Source organism: Arvicanthis niloticus, chromosome 12 (genome assembly GCF_011762505.2).
Source record: "Arvicanthis niloticus isolate mArvNil1 chromosome 12, mArvNil1.pat.X, whole genome shotgun sequence".
Taxonomy (NCBI): domain Eukaryota; kingdom Metazoa; phylum Chordata; class Mammalia; order Rodentia; family Muridae; genus Arvicanthis; species Arvicanthis niloticus.
This window is the reverse complement of record NC_047669.1, coordinates 72,135,119-72,154,771: the sequence shown is the minus strand read 5'-3', so window position 1 is coordinate 72,154,771 and position 19,653 is coordinate 72,135,119. Positions and strand designations below refer to the sequence as shown.

At 46.3% G+C, this 19,653-nt stretch overlaps 1 protein-coding gene across 1 annotated transcript in view; it reads left to right on the top strand.

The window, feature by feature from the left end:
- Positions 1-537: 537 nt before the first annotated feature.
- Positions 538-19,653, top strand: part of Urb1 (URB1 ribosome biogenesis factor) — a 56,229-nt gene continuing 37,113 nt past the window's right edge. The window contains exons 1-11 of the mRNA XM_034515453.1: positions 538-813; positions 3,862-4,001; positions 4,831-4,982; positions 5,964-6,096; positions 9,478-9,574; positions 11,494-11,579; positions 12,952-13,086; positions 14,247-14,371; positions 15,551-15,746; positions 16,987-17,124; positions 19,217-19,390. Of these exons, the coding sequence (XP_034371344.1) occupies positions 672-813; positions 3,862-4,001; positions 4,831-4,982; positions 5,964-6,096; positions 9,478-9,574; positions 11,494-11,579; positions 12,952-13,086; positions 14,247-14,371; positions 15,551-15,746; positions 16,987-17,124; positions 19,217-19,390 (1,518 nt within the window). The 5' untranslated portion in view covers positions 538-671. The remainder of the gene's footprint in view (positions 814-3,861; positions 4,002-4,830; positions 4,983-5,963; positions 6,097-9,477; positions 9,575-11,493; positions 11,580-12,951; positions 13,087-14,246; positions 14,372-15,550; positions 15,747-16,986; positions 17,125-19,216; positions 19,391-19,653) is intronic.

Here is a 19,653-nt window from a genome sequence, read left to right as displayed (position 1 = left end):
GCACCGGCTCAGCCCGGGACCCACATTCCCAAGCAAGGATTTCTCAGCGGTAAGTCCACCTGATGTCAGACCCTCGCGAAACCACCCAGCCTATACGCAGGGGTCTTAAACTGAGGAAGTATCAATTCCATGGAGTTTTTCAAGGGACACCAATAAGGTGCCCGGAGATTTAAAAAAAAATCTGAACTTTTTGTGCTGCTCTTTGTGGTCTTTGGGAAGTGGCCTTCGGGAAGGGTCCGGGAGTTCTTCCCGCTCAGGGAAGCCCAACAGCGCCGCGGGCACAGGAGAAGCGCTTTGATTGATCCGCTCCAGATTGTCGCAGCTAAAGGCGTGTTTGTCTTTCCTACGGTTTTCTCCACAGGCAGAGCACAGCCCGAGCCGGTGGGAAAAGCCAGGTCCTCCAGGCTCCGCCCTAGCACCAAGCCACGCCCACACGCTCACAGCGACCCGCCCAGAAGGCCCCGCCCCCAGGTGTTCTACCTTCTCCACGCCCCTTTAACTGGCCCCGCCCCTTCCGCGCTTTCTCACTCGAAGACTGGCTCTTTTACGGGCTTCCCTCTCAGGTTCCGCCTTTTCTTCCAGTCCCGCCCCTTCCTTGCCGCTACTGTTTCCGGTCGCGTGGGTTTTTCTGAGGGTGCCGCCGTTTTTTTTCTGGCCCGGTGGTTTGGGCCATGGGGGTCCCCAAGAGGAAGGCCTCAGGGGGCCCTAGCGGCGCGGCGTCCCCCGTTGGCACAGCCAAGCGAACTCGAGCGGAGGAGTTCACGGGCGTGCGGTTCAAGACGCAGCTGAAGGATGCGCAGGGCCCAGGACCGGGTGAGTGAGAGCGGCGGCCGAGAGGAGACAGGACCAGACTCCTCTCCCCAGCTTCGGGGCAGTAACCGTCACAGCCACGCCTCCGGCTTGCGGGAAAACGGACGCACTGCGTGTCCGTGCTTTTGCAACCACACGTGTCTCTTCGGGGCAGCGACCCCTAGACACCTCCAAAACCTGTCGGCTGTCAGGAAAGTAAAGGATCCCCGTTCACACTGCAAGCGTTTACCGAGCCCTGGCTCTGAGTTAGTCTAGAATAGTTCAGTGAGACAGCTTGCTTGGGCTGTCAGCAGCCGTTCCCATAGGTAACCAACTGTCAGCCCTGATAATGGCGGGATGTCACCTGTAACGGGTTCCCTAAGAACCTACAACTCCTTGTCAAGTGACTAGGATTGTCCGGACCGGTGTCTGAGATGGACCAGATTCTGTAATTTAATTTCACTCGCTGCAGAGTGTGACTACACTTCACAACGACTTATAATGGCAGAAGGAGTACATTGGTTGTGAGGAGAACCACAGTTGAACGTGTTGCCGTGTTCAGACATCAACACTGTGGTGAAAGCAAGACAGTGAATATTTCTGTCAGGTTAACAAAATTACGAAGTTAATAAACTGTCGCAGGGCTTGATGGTACGAGCCTTTAATTCAGCACTTGAGAGGGAGGAAGAGGCAGGGGGATCTCTGTGAGTTGGAGGCCAGCCTTATCTACTTAACAAGGTCCAGACCAAGTACGCCTTGACTTCCAACTTTAAAAATACTAGAAGATGGAGGATAGAATTGGTCCCATCCCGACAATATTAGTGTTGGCAGAGCACGTCTGACTGCTGCTGCTGACAGTCCAAAGTAAGCTGTCTGTCTCCCTGGACTACCCCGGGCTAACGCACAGCCAGGGGACTCAGTAAACACATATAGTGAGACCCTGACTCAAAAAGTATTCTCAACTAATTTTTTTCTTACAATTTTTATTTTTAAACGTTTGGTGCCTAGTCTTGGGAGTTTGCGTGGAAGGTGAGACCTTTGCTTGCACAGAATTTAGTGCCCCAGAACATTTATTCAGTATTTAATCACAGATGCTATTTGTTAGGTAGAGCTATAATGGGCGAATAAAACCCTGGCACAGGTCTTGCCATTGTGAATCTGATAGTTTGGGAGAGCAGGTGGTCAGCAAAGTCACATAGTCATGGGTTTTTCAAAGGAAGTCCAGTGTCCCTCATGGCCTGGGACCTTGATCTGTGAAATCAAAGAAGGCTTCCCTAAGTCAGCGGATTTTCAAGAGTTGTAGAATGGTGTGGGAATAGGAGGCTTTCTGGCAGAAGAAAAGATCTAGCTTGGTTCCTGAAAAGCTTCTGTCTACATTTCAGGGGACAGCTAGGTTGACAGGTATATGATTAGTGACGTGATAGAAAGATGTTGCGAAGCCGAAGTCAGTGGGGGAATGTGGGAATTTGGAGACTTTTATTTGAATATAATGTCAGGATCTTTCTTCCCTTTCCCTCCTTGGTACACGCTGAGGTCCTGTCACAGAAATGCTAGTAAGGATTGGATTGGTGGTTGTATGTTAGGGATTTTTAGGTTGCTGTTGCTGTTCCCTTTGTGTAATGGAGAGGAGCTTTGGGGTTCAGTTGAGAGGGTGCTCAGTTGACCAGTGTCAGGATTAAAGTTGATTGGTGAGTCGGGATTCTAGATCAAGAAGGATCTGCTTAAGTCTGGTTCTTAAAAATGTCCATCCTTCACGAGTGATGGAAAATGCCGTATTGTGACTGTGAGCATGCTAATGGTTAAATGTCATCCCTGTTCCTCATTGCAGTTCCAGGCAGGTCCAGTCACCTAGGTGTTCCTCCCAGAGCCCTCCTTGTGCCTCCGTCATCCCCTGGCTCAGTGGTCTCCTGTGTGTCTCTGGAGTCTGTAGTTCCACTCTGTTCCTTCATGGTCACTCTGGTCCAGGCGCCATTAGTCTTTCTGTGATAATGGCTAGAGCTGCCCAGGCTTGTTCTCTTTTTTACATTTGTTTCCTTGTACCCCATCATACATGGAATGTGAGGTGATCATTTAAACTGCCAATCTGCTCATGTCACTCCTCTCATAGCATCCTTTAGTGCGATACTACTGCACTTTTAATAGCAGAGTCATCACCACTAGTCCACCCAGCCTTACCACTTGTTTGCCTCCATCTCAGACCTCCTTCCCACTTCAACCCAAATACCAGCCCCAGTGAACCTACCCACACTCTGGGGATTTTCACATCATTGACTCGAAGCACTGTCTTAGCCCTGTCCCCCAGCTCATTCTTTTAGTATCAGGTCAAAGTCACATTCTACAGTTAAAACCTCTTAACAACCTTTTCTTCCCCGTCTTCGCTTCAGAGTACTCACTACTTTGTGGTATGTGTCTAAGTAACTGGTAGGTCCATAATACATGTCTGTGTACCTTTGTATACCATTGGTTGTACCATGTTGATGGAAACCACTTCCACTTCATTCACCAGCACATCCCAGGTCTGTGGTCTGTGGTAAGAGCTCAGTCAATAGTGAATGGAAAGTTGGCTGTAAAGCTGCCAAGTGTAATAATAATCAGTAGTTCCCACCTTAGACTACCCTGTACTACCTGGAGTTTTAGTTTGGAAAGTGTTTAAGAAAGTATTAGCACCACTCTCTCTGCAGTGGCAGCCCTTATTCTATGCTTGCAGTCTTGAAGAAGAGGAGTAGGTATTGTGAGTGACTCTCAGAGACCTGAGGGATAGAGCCACTGTGACACTGAACCCCCTCTGTCAGATGTCATGGCCCTTGCTCACTGTCTCACTTGGCTGTCCTGCAGGTGCTTAGGGCAGTGGCACTGCTTGAGAAGGTTTAAGGAGCGAGAATGGTTGCAGGGGAAATCCTACACTCCTTTTAGGAGTTAAAGCCTTACCATGAACCCTCAGTCAGTGGGTTCTTTACCTCTTTGGGTACGTTAGAGGTGTGTGGGAGTCACTGAACAAGGAAAATAGGGTGCAGTGTGGCTGCAGTGGTCTCTGAGGAGACTGTCCTGTTGATCTCTTAACTCTTATTTCAGCTTTGGAAGCCTTCATCTCTGCTGCCAAACAGCTACCCCGGGAAGATGTGTGTGACGTTGTTGAGGGATACATTAAGATTTCCATGGAATGTGCAGAAATCTTCCAGCTCCTGAGTGGAGAGAAGCGGCCGGAGAGTGAAGTAGGTGGTTTTTTACTTGCATGATGAAGAGAAGTCACTGTTGTGTAGCAGTGAGCTTGGCAAAGTATGCTATCTATCCATGTCTTGGTCAGTACCAGCTTCCTTCAGAAAGTGATCTCTTAATCCAGTGCTTTGTTTCTGTGGCCTTTGTGGGAAACAGCAACTTCCTGCTAATAGTTTATAAATAATGTCATTAGTCAAGATTAGATTTTTTAAAGCATGTATTCATTTATTTTTTATGTGTGTGAGTGTTTTGTCTGTCTCTGTGTGTGTATGTATGTATGTCTGTGTGTATGTATGCATGTGTGTGTGTATGTATGTATGCATGCATGTACACCATACACATGCTTGTTGCTACAGAGGCTAGAAGAAGGCATTGAATCCCCTGAAACTTGGGTACAGACAATTGTGAGCTGCCATGTGGGTGCTGGGAACTGAACCCAGGCTTCTGCAAGAGCAGCCAGTTCTGCCCCAGGACTATAGCTTCTTACAGCACACTAGGTTTGCTTTAACACCAGGGAAATGCTGTGTGTTACAGAGTCAGAACACTTATGGAACTGGACTCATGTTGTAAGACTGTAGAACTGAATGTCTTCAGAGCACTGAATTTCTTCTCAATAAAGTTTTGTCCTTTGTTTTTTGTCTTGTGAAACTAAGCAGCCTCTTTTGTGTTTATAGTTCAGAGCCTGGGTCTTGCTAGGTAAGGCTGGTAGACTCTTGCCTGCTTCCCTCTTGTTATTTTGACTCAGGATCTGGGGAAGGGCTAATGTCATAACCCCAGCTAAGGCAAGAATGAAATGATTGACAGTGTTCAATTCTGCCTTTGCAGATGCTGTTAATATTTCAAGCGTTTGAGGCTATATTACTGAGGACAGCCAGTGATCTTACGCATTTCCACGTGGTGGGTACTAACATTGTGAAGAAGCTACTGCACAACCACATGAAGCTCCTCTGTGAATCCCTGTATGCATCTGGTTACAGGTGAGCCGTCTGTTGGGTGGCCAGGGACCAGCCTTTGGATTGGCTTTTACTGAGGTTTTTTGGACTGTGACTCAGCCCATTCTTTATCAGTGACCAGCAGGGACCACTGCTGACTTCTCACACCAAGTATCCCTTCTGCTGTAGCCTGCTGTCTTCACTGTCCCGGGACTCAACCATGCCCTACATAGCCTGTTCTGCCTAGATGGTTCTTTTCTCAAGTAGTTATGGTCTATGTCTTTCTCAGTACTTTGCAGAGGAAAGGCCTGTATGGTCTTCGTTGACCATCTTAGACCAGTAGCTTGTCTGGTCTCCTTGTCCTTGTCTGTCTCCATGTCCCACTTTGGTTTTCTGCATGCAGACAAATACCTGCGCACTTGACACAATGGTCTATATCTATCAACTGTCTTCTTCCTTAAATGTGTGCAGAGGATCATAGCGCCTTATTTTCCAGGGTCTAGAACAGCGCCTTGCATGGAGCCACCGATTCTGGCAAGCTCAGAGAAGGCTGCCTAGAGGGCACTTTTGGAGACACCTCTTTAAAGTTGTCCTTTATGTCCCAAAACCACAGTGACTGGGATGTGTCTGCTCAGTCACTGATGGTTACTTGAGAGATAAAATTTTTGTCTTTATTACTGGGCATGGTGGCTCACACCTTAATCCCAGAATTCAAGAGACAGAGGCAAGCAGATATCTGTGAGTTCAGGGCCAGCCTGGTCTCTACATAGTGAGTTCCATTTCAGCCAAAGCCACATACATAGTGAATCTCTGTATCAAATATTAATAATTTTTTTTGTATTATAATCTTTCCTTGGCTTTTTAGTTTCTTTTAAAGTTTTGGTCATTCTTTTAAAAAATGAAAGAGAAGAGCATTCAGGCTTTCTTTTTTCTGGTTTTGGGTAGCAAATCCTACAGCAGGTGTGCTCTGGGCTCCCTCATAGTGCTGCTCCTGTTCCTGACACTTGGTTTCCTGTCCCTATGCAGGATGGCTCGAGCCTGCCTGGACCTGATGGCTGCTGTGGTGACCCAGGGTCCTGAAGCTGCCAGAGATGTGTGCAGCTGTTTTGATTTGAATAAAAAAGCCTTGTATGCCCTGGTGACCAAGAGGGATTCAAAGGTGAGAACCCCCAGTGTCATGGTTGTCCACAGTTCCCTTCCCTTTGAAAGGCTTTGGTGGTGGTTTTTCCTCCTCCCTTCCCTTGGTCCTCACACAGCTGCAGAAGTCCATGCTTTTGAGTAGGGCAGTGGCCTTTTCCTCACCACCACCCCTCCAATCTGGCTTTGATGGGACAATGGCTCGACAGCTTGAACGACTGAGACATCGGAGGAAGATCTGGGCCTTCCAAGAAAGGATGAGGTCGTCTTGGTGGCTTTGTTCTCTGTCCTAAGAGGATAGATATAAGGTCTCTTCTGAGTGAATAGGAGAGCCCCTCTCTGCCTCACAGCTGTGCGGGCGTTTATACAGCATCCCAGTCCTCTTCCCCTTCTGTCCCTTTTAGAGAAATCCCTTGCACCTCTAAGGCAGAGAGGGCTCCTGGGGCTCTGTGGTAAACGCCTTTGCCCCTCAGTTATAATCTTCAATGGGTAGAAGCTGAAGGTACCAGAGAAAATGGGAGCAGGAGTGCCTGAATGTCGGGAGTGTGCATGAGCTCACTGGTAGCTCTGGAGCTGACACTTGGGTTCGCCAGAGCTCTGGAGGAGAGAACACAACCAAGATGTGTAAGCTCCCAGCACGGGGCCAGCTGCGGGTCTCGGTAGCCCCCATCCCGCTTGCCAGGTTGCCTCCTAATGGAGCTCAGTGCTGTGCACAGCCAAGGCCTGTGCGTTCCTCCTGAGGAAGAGCATAGTGAAAGAGCACATAGCCCTCTGACAGAGGTGCACGACGGGGCTGCTGTGCATCTCCTGTAGAAACGGACAGGGTGCTGGCTCCTGCTGATTACATCTCTTAATTGTTAGGAAGTAGTCTGATGGTTTCCTAATAATGCCATAACTTTTATGGCTCTTTGAGACTAGCCTGGTATTAGGGGTTTATAGAATTACAAATAAGGCAGTGTCTCAGGGAAGGAAGTCCAGGTCTCAGTGTCCCTTAGATGCTACATTTTATTAACACGTCAACAGATTCCCATCAGTGGGTAAGGCTTTGGACATGAAATGCAATTATAATCAAAAGAGTTGTCCAAGTTCTGTGGGTAAAGTAGAATGATGTGTCCAGGCCACCCAGACAGCCAGGGCACTGTGGAAAAGCCCAGCTAGGGCTCCCAGACCCTGGCTATAGCAGCTGCTCCACCCAGGATCCTGTGGGTGCTATTTAATCCCTGGGATCTGTAAAGTGGAAGGCTTTGTCCCATGGCAAGTGCTTGTACTTTCCTTGTGTGATCTGCATAAGCTCCCTTAGGTATGTTGTGGTCAGGGACAGCCAGACATTAATGTTTTTCAAAAGTCAGAAGCATTAAAAATAGAGCAGCTCAAGGAACCCCAAGTACTAGCTTTAGCTAGTGTCGGTCGCCTTCACCCACTTTACACCCCACCTTTCCAGTTGACTTTTATAGCAAATCTCAGAAGAGAATTATATTTCAGGATAAATATTTCAGCATGTACTCTTAGCAGAATAATGTCTTTAAAAATGAAACCACAATGGCATTATGGCATTATCACCATTAATAATTTCTCACCATGAACAGCCAGTTTGATTTTTGAATTTTCTAGTCTCAAAAACATTTTTATACTTCTTGGTTCAAATCTGGATCTAAACAGGGTTCATATGTTGTATTTGGTTTATAGGTTTGTCAGGTGTCTTTAAGTATTTAATGCATTTGAATTTCCCTTTGTTTATTTTATACCCTGAAGTTGTTGGAGATGGAGAGTCACTTCTGTTTTATAAGGTATATTTTAATGTTTTTGAAGAAAGTAAATCGTGTCTCTGTTCAACCAGCCAAAGAAAGCATTGTTAAAATTTTGTGCCAAAGAGCAGCTTTGCCAAATGTTTCAGTCTATTTTAGTATTTTTCAGAACAAGTCTAGAGAAGTTCAGGACGTTTCCTTTCTGAGATGACATCCCTGTGAGGTCATAGGGTGGAAACGAGGAGTAGGCACAGGCTGTCTGCAGTGGGAGTGGGATGCTTCTGAAGGGTAGGCTGGAGATGGAAGCCTGAGGTGGTGGCTAGCCTAAGGAACATGGGTGCCCTTGTCTCTAAGATTGGTCAGTCTAGTTTCTCTACAGTACAGGACCTGAGATTTGAGGTTGGTTGGGATCTAGGATGGGAACCAGTAGGTGGTAACCAGATTCCTTTTCATTTAGAAATTCTTTGTTGGAAGATCTTGTCCAAGTCTATTGTGTACTCATAGTCTAGACAAATCTAAAGTGATAGAAATGGCGACTAGGGGTTCCAGGCCCCAGACTGCCTGGGAATGCTTCAATAGAGGAGCATGAAGAGGAGGAGGAGGAGGAGGAGGAGGAGGAGGAGGAGGAGGAGGAGGAGGAGGAAGAGGAGGAGTCTTTTTCTAACTCATATACAAAGTGTGAGTGCTCCCATGTGGCTGTTGAGAGCTGGAGGAAATGACAGTGACTCCATGTTTGCCATGGTGTCTGGCATGCAAGAAGCGGTGTTCAGTAAACATCGCCATTGTCCTCACAGTCACAATGACGGCTGCCACCTCTTGGAAAGCAGGGATGCTGACTCCTTGGTCTTGCCAGGTGTTCAAGATTATACTTTCTGTCATATTAACTTAACTCTTGCAATGCATTCCAGTTCTTGGAGTAACTGGGAATTGGGAAGGTTTTCAGTCTGAGTGGCGGAGGCTCTACATACATGTTCCAGTGCTGGAGCAGCTGTGGCGACCTGTGCCTTCACTTCCTTGTGTTGAGACATGAATGCATCTTAACACGGGAGGGGAAGCTGATGTGATGGCTCATGACTTGTTCAGAAGTGTTGGCTGGTAGTCATGGCCTTTGTGCCCGCCTCCCTGGGTGGTGCTGATGCCTGTAGGCTGTGTCCTGGGGTGTCCACGCGCTCGTGACATGAAGCATCGTCTGGGCTTTGGTTTTCAGTCTGATTTAATGACTTATTTACGTTTTCTAATAAAAACCAGATACCACCATGTTGGCCTCTCATCAAAAGCAGCACCATGTCTCCATTTTGTAAAACACAATAGATTGTTTTCATTAGCAAGCAGCAGGGGATTGACTCCAGCAGGGCTAAGGGTCTCTGTCCCTATTCTAGAGTGAACTAAAAAAACATACGTCGTAAGTCAGGGGAGGGCACAGCTGTTCTCAGCATGCGTTTATATTGAGAATGGGCTTGGATAGAAGGAAAGCAGAGAAGACTTACAGAGTTGGGGATGCAAAGAGAATTTGCTTTTCATAAAGAGGGAAGGATCCACATGCCAGGGTCTGAGATTAGGCCAGACAGCTGGTGACACGGAGCTGAGAGGCGTACATGCCTTCTATGTTCTTGTCTGTAATGGCTGCATGTGACATGTGAGTCTCCTTTGTCCTACAGGGAGTGCATGACGTCCGGTTGGCCTACATCCAGTTCGCCCTCTCCTTCCTAATTGCGGGTGATGACAACACCATAGGGCAAGTGCTGGAGATCAAAGGTGAGATCGCCTTGTCCCTTGGGATGGGAAGTGTGACATTCAGAGAAACCTACCACAAATGTTTCTTCCGAAAGAACCTGCAGCCTCTGTAGCTGCAGGGTGTGTTACAGTGCTCAGAAGATGTATGCACTGGTTGGTATTCCTGGTGTTGAGCAGTTGTGTGTTGACAGCACTGGTTGGTACTCCTTTGAGGCTGTCTGGAATGTTGCTGAGGACAGCCATGAGACGCAGACACGAAGCCCTATGGCTTTTGTTCCAAAGGACACAGATTCATTCGTAGCCCTGATTTTCCTTAGCATTTGTGTTTTTTTTAAATTTTTAATTATTTATGTTTATGTGTACGCGTATTTCTCTGTGTGTATGTCTATATGCCACAGGCTGTGTGATGGCACCTATAGAGGACAGAAGAGGGCATCAGATCTCCTGGGACTGGAGTTATAAACAATTTTGATCTGTTAATGTGGGTGCTGGGACTCAAACCTGGGTCCTCTGGAAGAGCAGCTTGTGCTCTTAACCACTGAGCCATCTCTCCAGCCCCAGTAATTGCATTAAAAAAAAAAAAGTATAAGGGATCGGGCTATAGCTCAGCTGTATAGCACTTACTTAACATATACCAAGAGTTTGATTCCTGCATCATAATAAGTAACATAGACAGATAAATTGATTGCCATAATGGCTGTACTCCATGTTAGTCAGAATATAAGGGAGCTTCACTTTGACCATGTTTTGGTGCCTGCCTCCTTAGAACAAGGCGTGTCAGAGCATTAGGAATATTAGCGCTTTATCAAGAGCTTCAGAAGGATAGTAAATGACTACCCTGTGGTAGCACATGGCAGTTGCTCAAAGTTCCAGAATCATACCCCTATGTCCTAGACGAGCACCGGGTTGAGTCCTTGGGGGAGTCCCCATGTGCTATAGTCTAAGTGGTTGTTGACTAAGCCTTCTGCCTCAACCAGGACAGGGGGACTGAGCTTCATGCTGCAGGTGAGGGTCTGAGGAGACATGAGACCATGTGGTCAGCCTGGGCTGTGTGGTAGCTCTGTTGCTATTGAGCAGAGCATGATGGGAGGAAATAGACTGCATTTGCATAAGGTCTACATTAGTGACATTTCTTTTTGCTGTAACAGGGTACCTGACAGAAGCAACTTAAGGAAAGAGGGGTTTATTTGGGTTTGCATTATTTTAGGGAACAGTCTTTGATGGAAAGCGTGTGAGGTAGCTGGTGACATTGAATCAGGAAGCAGAGAGAGATGAATGTAAACATATCATCCCATGGGCTGGCTCCCTGACTAATACTGATGAGAAAGCAAGCTGCGTGTACCAGCATTCATCTTTCTCCAACTAACCATTAGCAAGGGATGAGGGGAGCAGATGGAGTACTAAGTGTCACTGTCCTCACCGATGTGTTTGAGTGACAGGTGGGTGAGTATAGAATAGCATCATAAACATCAGACAGAGCATGTGGACTGGCAGAAACCAACAGTCAAGTCGGATGGTGTGGTGTTTGCCACTGAGTAGAGGATTATGGTTGACTTGAAATTTATGTTTTGACGTGTCACATCTAGGCCTATAGCTGTCTTCTTGGTAGAGGAAAGGGGTAAGGTAAGTCAAAGTGAAAGGCAAACAGACTACTCTGCACTATGAAGCTCAGAGCCCATGACCATCCTAAGCATCCCTGAGCTCCTTCAAGTAGAAGAGATTTCACCGGCTGTTGCCATCTCCGTTTCCTCCTAAGTACCAAACTTCTTGAAATTTCTGTGGTTATTTTACCTTGAGATGTCCTTGATTCCCTGTGCCACGGAGCAAGTTTACTGTTGAAAACGTGTGCAATTGGTACAGAACCTGAGTCAGACACAGCATTATTTGCTCTCCATTTCAAAGTACTGTTGAGTTTAATTCTCTGCAACATTTGTTTTCAGAATTTATTCCCTGCATTTTTAGCTCAGGCATAAAGGAGGATAAGATTTCCACTATCAACATTTTGTTGTCCACGCTGAAAACAAAGGTACGTGTCTGCTGTCTTGTGCGTCTTGTGTGTCTTAGAGAATGAAGACAGAAAGGTCCAGTGTGGCTCAGGGCTGAACTAACAGAGAGAGTGTGGACAAGAGCTGTTTAGGCTTCAGCTTGGGATTGGTGGGGCGTTAGTTTTGGTGCTGGAGGGTTACAGAAGAGCTCAGGCAGCCTGGCCTGTTTTGCTAGTGTACGAGAAAAACTGCCAGTCTGTAATTCATACGAACTCAGCTGCAGTGCTTTGGACTGTACATTGCAAATGCTACTTTCTTTACAAACCTGCCCAAGTATTCATTTGAGCCATGTTGCATAGTGTCCCTTTTTCAGATATCTGAAGAGACATTTTACAACTTGGTAAAAGGATCATGGGTTGTAGATAGAGATACTGTCAGTCATCAGTGAACAAATTGACCCTCTGACATGAAAAGTTAGGATCCACTGCTTTAGAAAAACCTAAGAAGCATGAGTGACACATCAGGGCAACTGGTCCATTCTCCACTAGGGGGAGCACTTGAAGACATCTGGAGAGAGTTTTGATTGTCACAGTGGGATGGGACCACTAGTCCCTTGTGGATGAGACCAGTGATATTGGAACACATCCTCCAGGACAGCTCCCAGAGTAGAGGTGGAGAAACCCTTAACAACCTAAAGTAATTTGAACGTCCCACAGTGGTACTCAGTGCTAGCAAAGATGCAGCAAAAGTGAATGCTTTCTTGGAGAAAGTGCTGAGCCTCGAGGCATGATGTGTCACAGTCTTGTGTATGTTTACATGTTTATACCTGAACTTACAGTTGGTTCGTTGCATTATGTATTCGAACCACCCAAGGATGCATTTGGAATACAATTTCCTGAAGCACAGTAACAGGGATTTGGGAGTAGCCCTAGGTGGGGCTGAGATCTTGATGTGGGTCCTATATGTAAGAACCAATGCCTGCTCCCTAGACAGAAATGTGATGATTAAAACAAAACAAAACCCTGTGTAGCTGGATGCTGATTGCGGCTTTGCAGGGAACAGCCAGAGTGTGCGATCACCTAATACACACACCACAGGAGCTGTGACATCAGTTATGGTCCACTCAGAGCACAGGAGCTCTTCAAAATGATGCTCTGAGAAAAGCTAAACCATCAAAGAAACATCCAAACCATAAATGAACATAATCAGTGTGCATTGTGGGTGCAGGTAGGAGGGGCTAAAAAGGAAACACACCAAAGTGCTAAATGATACTTGGGAATTTAGCAGATTCTCTCTTTCTCTTTCTGTTTTTCCTTTTCTTTGGTAAATTATCTTCTCTAGGCATGTATACTTTTATAATAGTAGAATATAGAAGTTACTGACTTTCCTTTTTCTTTCTCTTACTGAGTCCAGGTGACTCACAATAAAAATATCACAAAGACCCAGAAGGTGCGTTTCTTCACTGCGCAGTTCCTGAGCCACATAGCTGCTCTCTACAGCTGGAACGGGGTCACAGATGTCGTTCCAGAAAGCCCAGAGAGTGCTGAGGTGAGTCTCGGGTCCCACTTAGCTTTGTCCTTGTGTGACCCTCACAGTCAGGATAAAAAAACTTCTGAGCTTGACCTCAGACCTCTTAAGGGAATACCACTTGGTCTGTTTCTTCTGACTTATGGTTAGATAGTTAAATTAATTCTTTGCAAGGTATAATCCAATTCCTGTAAGATTTTTATTCTACTCTTAGAACAGTGAGTAATACTACTTTTTTAAAAATATTTTATTTATTTATTTTATATATATGATGAGTACACTGTAGCTGTCTTCAGACACACCAGAAGAGGGCACCAGATCTCATTACAGATGGTTGTAAGCCACCATGTGGTTGCTGGGAATTGAACTCAGGACCTCTGGAAGAACAACCAGTGCTCTTAGCCGCTGAGCCATCTCTCCAGCCCCCACTACTTTTGTTTTTAATGAGAAAACAATTGCCCCTGGTGGAGCGGCACCCTGGCTGGCCCTGCAGTACCTGATGATAGGTTTGTAGGACTCCTGGGCTGCTGCTTCCTCCTCTTGCTAGGCTCCTTTCCTTTTCTGATATCCAGCCTTTGCAGTATAACTTGTTATTTCAGGATCCTGTCCAGAAGACCTCACGGTTTGCTTCTGTGATGTTAAGTCATGAGCTAAATTAAAGCTGTCCCCTCACATTGTCCCAGGCCTAGCATTCATTCTGGCTCTCTGGATGCTCCTGAATATGGGCTTGGCTGGCCTGGTAAGGGCTCAGTTTCACTGTTAACTTGATGGCCATTTGCCTCCTGCGAGTCTACGTTTGCTTCCTTCCACCTTGGTAACTTGCCCTTGTCCTTCTGCTTTAAACTTATCGTTGTATGTTCCTCACCAGGAAGTCCCACAGGCTGACAACAGCACTCAGAAATGTGGACCTGTATTCAAGAGCACAAGATGAATTAAGTCATTTTTAACCTTTTAAAGTTTAAACTTACAAGCTTATTAATCTCACCCTTCTTAAGAGTGTTCTTTCATCTTGATCAGTGTGTATCTATTGCCTGGGGTTTGCTTGTTTGTATTTTGAATTGATCTCAAATATTTGATTTAAAGTACATCCCTAGTTGTCATCATCAAGTGATATTGCCCAGTTTTTATTCTGTAGCTGTCACTAAGGACCTTGGAATTGATAGTTTATTAAACCCTTCTAGATGTCTGCTGAAGAGGCGGGGAAAGCCATGGTGAGAGACCTGGTTCATAACTTCCTGATAGATCTCTGCTGTTCTCGAAAGCATGGGATTAGTTTTTATGATGCCTCTTTGGGAACTTCCGGCAGGTAAAGTACATTGGTCTGTGAACCCTGTGTGTGTTTTGTAAAGGGTAGCACATTCTGACTATCCAGTTGAATTGTGGTGTCAAGTCAGAATTATGGACATGATTAAACTCATTTAAAGGAGAATTGGAGAGTGTGTGTTTATCAGTGCCCTTGGAGACAGAGGGCTCACAATTGCAATTCAGGCACACAGATAAAGGTTCATTTACCAAGGGGGAGATAGTGCATGTGTACATTTAAAGACAACAGTGTCCCTGTATCTGAGAAAGGGCCCCTAGAGTGGATCTTCCCAGGGAGGGAAGCTCCTGCTGACACAGGTTTTACAGCACCCTGAGCTCTGTTAGCTCAGTTTTGCATTAAGAGAAAGGTAAGCCATAGAGAGAGAGGCACTTAACCCTGTGAGTAGCAAAGGTTTTCTGTGAGGGCCCAATAGTAGATTAAGCTTGATGAGCCAGTCTCTGTGACTGCTCAGCACTGCTGTTGTGACACTGAAGTGACTGTAGATGAAGACAAATGGCTATAACTGTCAAGTATGACTTGAAAGGTAGGTGGTAGCTCATAGTATGGCAACCTAGTAAGCCAGTTAAGACAAGATGGCAAAGCCTGGCTACATCTGGATGCTCTGACTACCCAGGGTCAAGCAGATGTGGAAAGAAGTCTTAAGGCATTGGGCAGATGAAGCACAGAGCCCTGGAGCTTCAGCTGTAGAGATCCTGCGTCAGTGTTTCCCTTTGAGGTTTAATGTCAGCAGGTTTTTTTCTGCTTGCTTTTGTTTGTTGCCCAGGCTGGTCTAGAGCTTGCATGCTTAAAACTATCTTCCCACTTAAGCCTGTTGAACAGCTTGAGTTTCAGGAATGTACTATCATGCCCGGCTTTACTCTCATCTTCATCTTATGCTTGAAGATGCTTTGTCTGTTTGCGGACACCATGACTTTTCCCATAGGATTCCTTCCCTAGGGCTCCAGTCCCAAGTTAGGTGAAATGGAGACTCAGCCATCAGAAGTAGAGGAGGGGGATTAAAGCCCTGTGTGTCCCTCCAGCCAAGGCATACCCTGTTGGGTGGGTCACCTGGAGAAAGTGTACTCACTTGCATGTGACTGTGTGTCCCTGAGAGTGACTCCAGTGCTCAGTGTATTAGAACGTGTCTTGCTGACCTTTCTGTTTTGTCTGTGTCCCTAACAGAGGAGGCAACCTGACACTCCTGCACTTCCTGTTGAGCTTGAAAACTGCGGCTGTGGATGAGCTGGTGGCCTCACTCGTGGTGAACATTCTGAAGGTGTGCCCAGACCTGCTGACCAAATACTTCAAGGAAGTCACACTTTCCTTTCTCCCAAGAGTGAAGTCCACATGGCTAAACAATGTGAAGCTGCTCAACAAGGTACAGAGCTCAGTGGAGCTGTGGGCTGGGCAGGGCACCGTCTGAAGAGTGGGAGTCGTGGGCACGCCAGTCCGCTGGGATGTGCAGTGAGCCTGTCTTGGGAGAGGGCGCTGGAGACCATGGGATTTGGTGGCCTTACCCTAGAGTAGCATTGGTTTCTCACTGAGCTGGATTTGGAATTTTCCCTTCTGATTCCAGTGAGCTCATTTCTGATCCTTGGGAGTCACAGCTTAGGCTGGTATCAGTGACGTCTGAACAGAACAGTCAAGCTTGCGGGAAGTGAGGAAGTGTTTGAGTGCTGCGTGCTAGATCAGATAGATATCCCATTCTTGAATGCTTGTGTCCAGGAGGATTTGTTTGCATGGAGGAGGTGGGGTGGATTTTGTAATTCTGTATAACCTCTCCAAAGTTTTTGCAGGCATGGTGACCCTCCTGTGTCTTCCCACACACACCACTGGGACTGCAGAGCATGCACAGTCATGCGTGGTATTTTATATAGGTTCTGGGATGTTGAATGAAGGTCCGTAGATTTATGTATCAATTGCTCTTACTAAAGCAGCTCTAGAAATCTGAAATTTGAAATGCTTTAAGATAGAAAACTTGAACATGATATTGGTGTTCAAAGAGCTTGGATTTGTAGATGATAATTAACTATAAATAAAATAAATAGGACTGTGGTAGTGACACCTATGTGGCTTAGCTTTCTTCTGATTGACAGTCTTCAGTGGAGGACATTTCCATGAATGTTGGCTTATGCCTCAGATTGGTCCTGGGTGTTATCTGCAAAGCCAGCTCTTTTGACTCATACATGGTTTTCTTAGAGCACCTATGTATCCAGGCCTCCTATGTCCCGTGAGCTCACTCGCCTCGGTCATGCTAGAAAAGCTGCCCTGAGCTGGCATCTGTACTGGGAGCTGCTTCTACTGCTGTCCAGGCCCATGCTGCTAAAAGGGTACTTGTGTGGTTTTATAGTCGAGCTTGACTTCTTATGGTGTAGCTTGTTTACCATGTGGTGGCTAGTAATCTCATTGAGGTCCAGCCTTGGTATCTGAGCACATTTGTGTGTTAGTGTCTGTCTAAAGGATTTTCCTGAAGCTTCAAAGGGATTGAGTGGCTTGTCAGGTACCTGTCAGGGCAGCAGGACTGGGCCTAGCAGTTTATGGAGTGATATATAGTGGATTGGGGACTTACACTTAGTACTTCTTCCATCCATAACTCAGTGTCTTTCTTCCCTTTGTAGATCTATGACGCCCAGCCAGAGATTTCCCCGGCCTTTTGGACCAGAGAGTTTATCCCCTTGCCGAGGCTCCTGGCGATGGTGATGGTGACCACAGTGCCTCTGGTGTGCAATAAGATCATGTTCACTCAGGCCTTAAATGTAAGTCACAGGCAGAGAGAGGTGACTCAGTCAGTGGTTAAGAGTACTGGCTCTCTTCCAGAGAACCCAAGTTCAGTTCCCAGCAAGTGTTGGCTTACAACCATCTGTGACTTGAGTTTCAGGGGATCTTGTGGCCTCTGCTGTCTCTGTGTGTGCGAGTGCATGCGTGTGGTGCATAGTCATGCATGCATTCAGGCAAAACACACACATAAAAAATTTAAAATGTGAAAACAAATAGACACACACACACCTTTCTCTTGTAGAGCTGTCTGAAGCATGTGGTCCCTGAAAACACCTGCTGATAGCATTTGACTGTTTTGTCAGACAGAGCTTTGGCTTGAAGTAACTGACGAAGGCAACCGTGCACCTGGGGTTAGCCATTTCTTCTGGTAGTAACTAGCATGGTGTCTTCAGCTGTGCTTCAGCACACTGTGAGGACCCCGTTCTCTACACTTCTGTAGGGTGTGGGGGTGTGGGAAAATGTTAGCGGAAGAGAAGGTTCTGCAGTAAAACTTCACTTGTTCAGGATATCTGGAAATAGTGTCAGAACTTCCAGCCAATCCCTTAATTCCTTCAAGGGCCTTGTGGACCAGGTGTTAAGATTTCTGGGGACATTTACATTGAGGAACAGATATTTTCAGGCAGTGCCGGAGGAAAAAGTGATACTTCAATTTTGTCTCATTTAGTGGCTAAGAGTACTTGTTCTTCTTCCGGAGGACCCAACTTTAGTTTCCAGCACCCATGTTGAGCAGCACACAACTGCCTTCGACTCCAACTCCAGGGGATCTGAGACTGTCTCCTGACCTCTACAAACACCTACATTCATGTGCATATTCTCAAACTCAGACACACACATGCACACAGGCATACACACACACAGATACTACACACACACAAAATAAACTTCAAAAAAGAATTGACATCTTATTTCTGGTAGAGTTCCCCATATCCCATCAGAAACATTATTCTGCTGGTTCCAGTTTTTACCACAGTGTCCTGGCACCATCCTCTTTTTAATAATAGGAACTATGGGTCCTTGAACATTACTCAGTCTCCAAGGTCACTGAGGTCCTTGACACCCTTCTTGGTTGTTATCTAACTAGAGAACTCTGGGTATCAGAAGTCTGTGGTATGGGTTACTTTTTGTGTTACTCCATCTTTCACCACTATTCCAGTACCTTAAGTTGTATAGTTGTGCTTAACTTTAGAGGCCTAAAAGTTCAAGGTTGAGTGACCTTATGTGTTTAGGCTTTTGTTAGGCCCCACTTACTGTGTCATGAGCAACAGTGGATGAACAAAAAGAGGCAGGGTGTTTGCAGAGTGGGCAGGAACACACAGTGAGAAAGGAAGCCGGTGACTAGTGAGGGGCTGGTTTATTTTTCTTTGGTTTCATGGTGGCCAGGTTGGCCTTCAACTCATGGTATTCCTCCTGCTTCAGTCTTCTGGGTGCTAGGATTATAGGCATGTACCACCAGCCCCAGCCCAGGTTTTCTGTTTTGTTTTGTTTTGTTTTGTAACAACAGTTGCTTCTAGAAATCAAGTCATCCCATGAGAACTGTGTTAACTCACAACTTCAGCCTACTCAGTGATCCTGCCTCCTAAAGGTTCTGTCACCTCTCACTGCCACCATATTGGAAATAGGCTTCTAGCATATAAACTTTTGTGGGGCAGATTTCATCTTAAGTCGACAAAGTTGCTTAGTCTTCATAACAGTGGGTTTCATCATGAGCAGCCGGCCACGTTTTCTTGACTTCTTTCTCCTTACTTCAAGTGAGTGCTTCTTATGGACCTCAAGTGGCTGCTGGTGAGAGATCCTGTGCTGTCACTTCAGATAACATGTAATAGTTGTTGTCAGGGAAAGCTGATGGAGAAGTCCATGCAGAGCAGTCTCCCGTGGGATGCCACCTGTAGGAGCAGCTCCAACTGCTGTCTTCAGATAGACCCTAGGGGGAAGGTCCCCAGGTCACCTCTTTTCAGTGTAGAGTCCTGTCATCTTTTTACTTTTCCCTAATAGTAACCCGAAGAGCAAGAGCCTGTCAAGCACAGTTGTCCCCAAGAGACACATGTGTCTTTAATTCTCTTTTCTTCCCAGCTGGACAGCATACCTGTAAAACAGTCAGCGTTATCCCTTATCTCAGTCATTTTGAAGAGAGCATTAAAAACAGTTGACCACTGTCTGGACAAAGAGGCATGGCAAGATTCAGATGTGTACACAGCTGAGATGATGGGAGAATTCGTTCAGCTCTTCAGAGAAGCCTTGGGCAAGGTGAGTACAGGTCCAGGTTTGAGTTCCCACTGCAGACCCCTTCACCAAACACAGAAGAGAGAAAGTTATCCTGGGATGTGGGGTGGGAGCCGAGGGGTGTGTCCTCTTAGCTGCTGGATAGAGAAGCTAGCGGTCAGTGTCCTGGCACAGTACTCAGGAGCAGCTAATAAAGTGTTTGCTTATGGATCTCACTTAGAGCAGATTCTCGAGTGAGCCAGGAGTCAGGCTATGACTTGCTTTTGAACAGAAACAGTGGTTCCCCA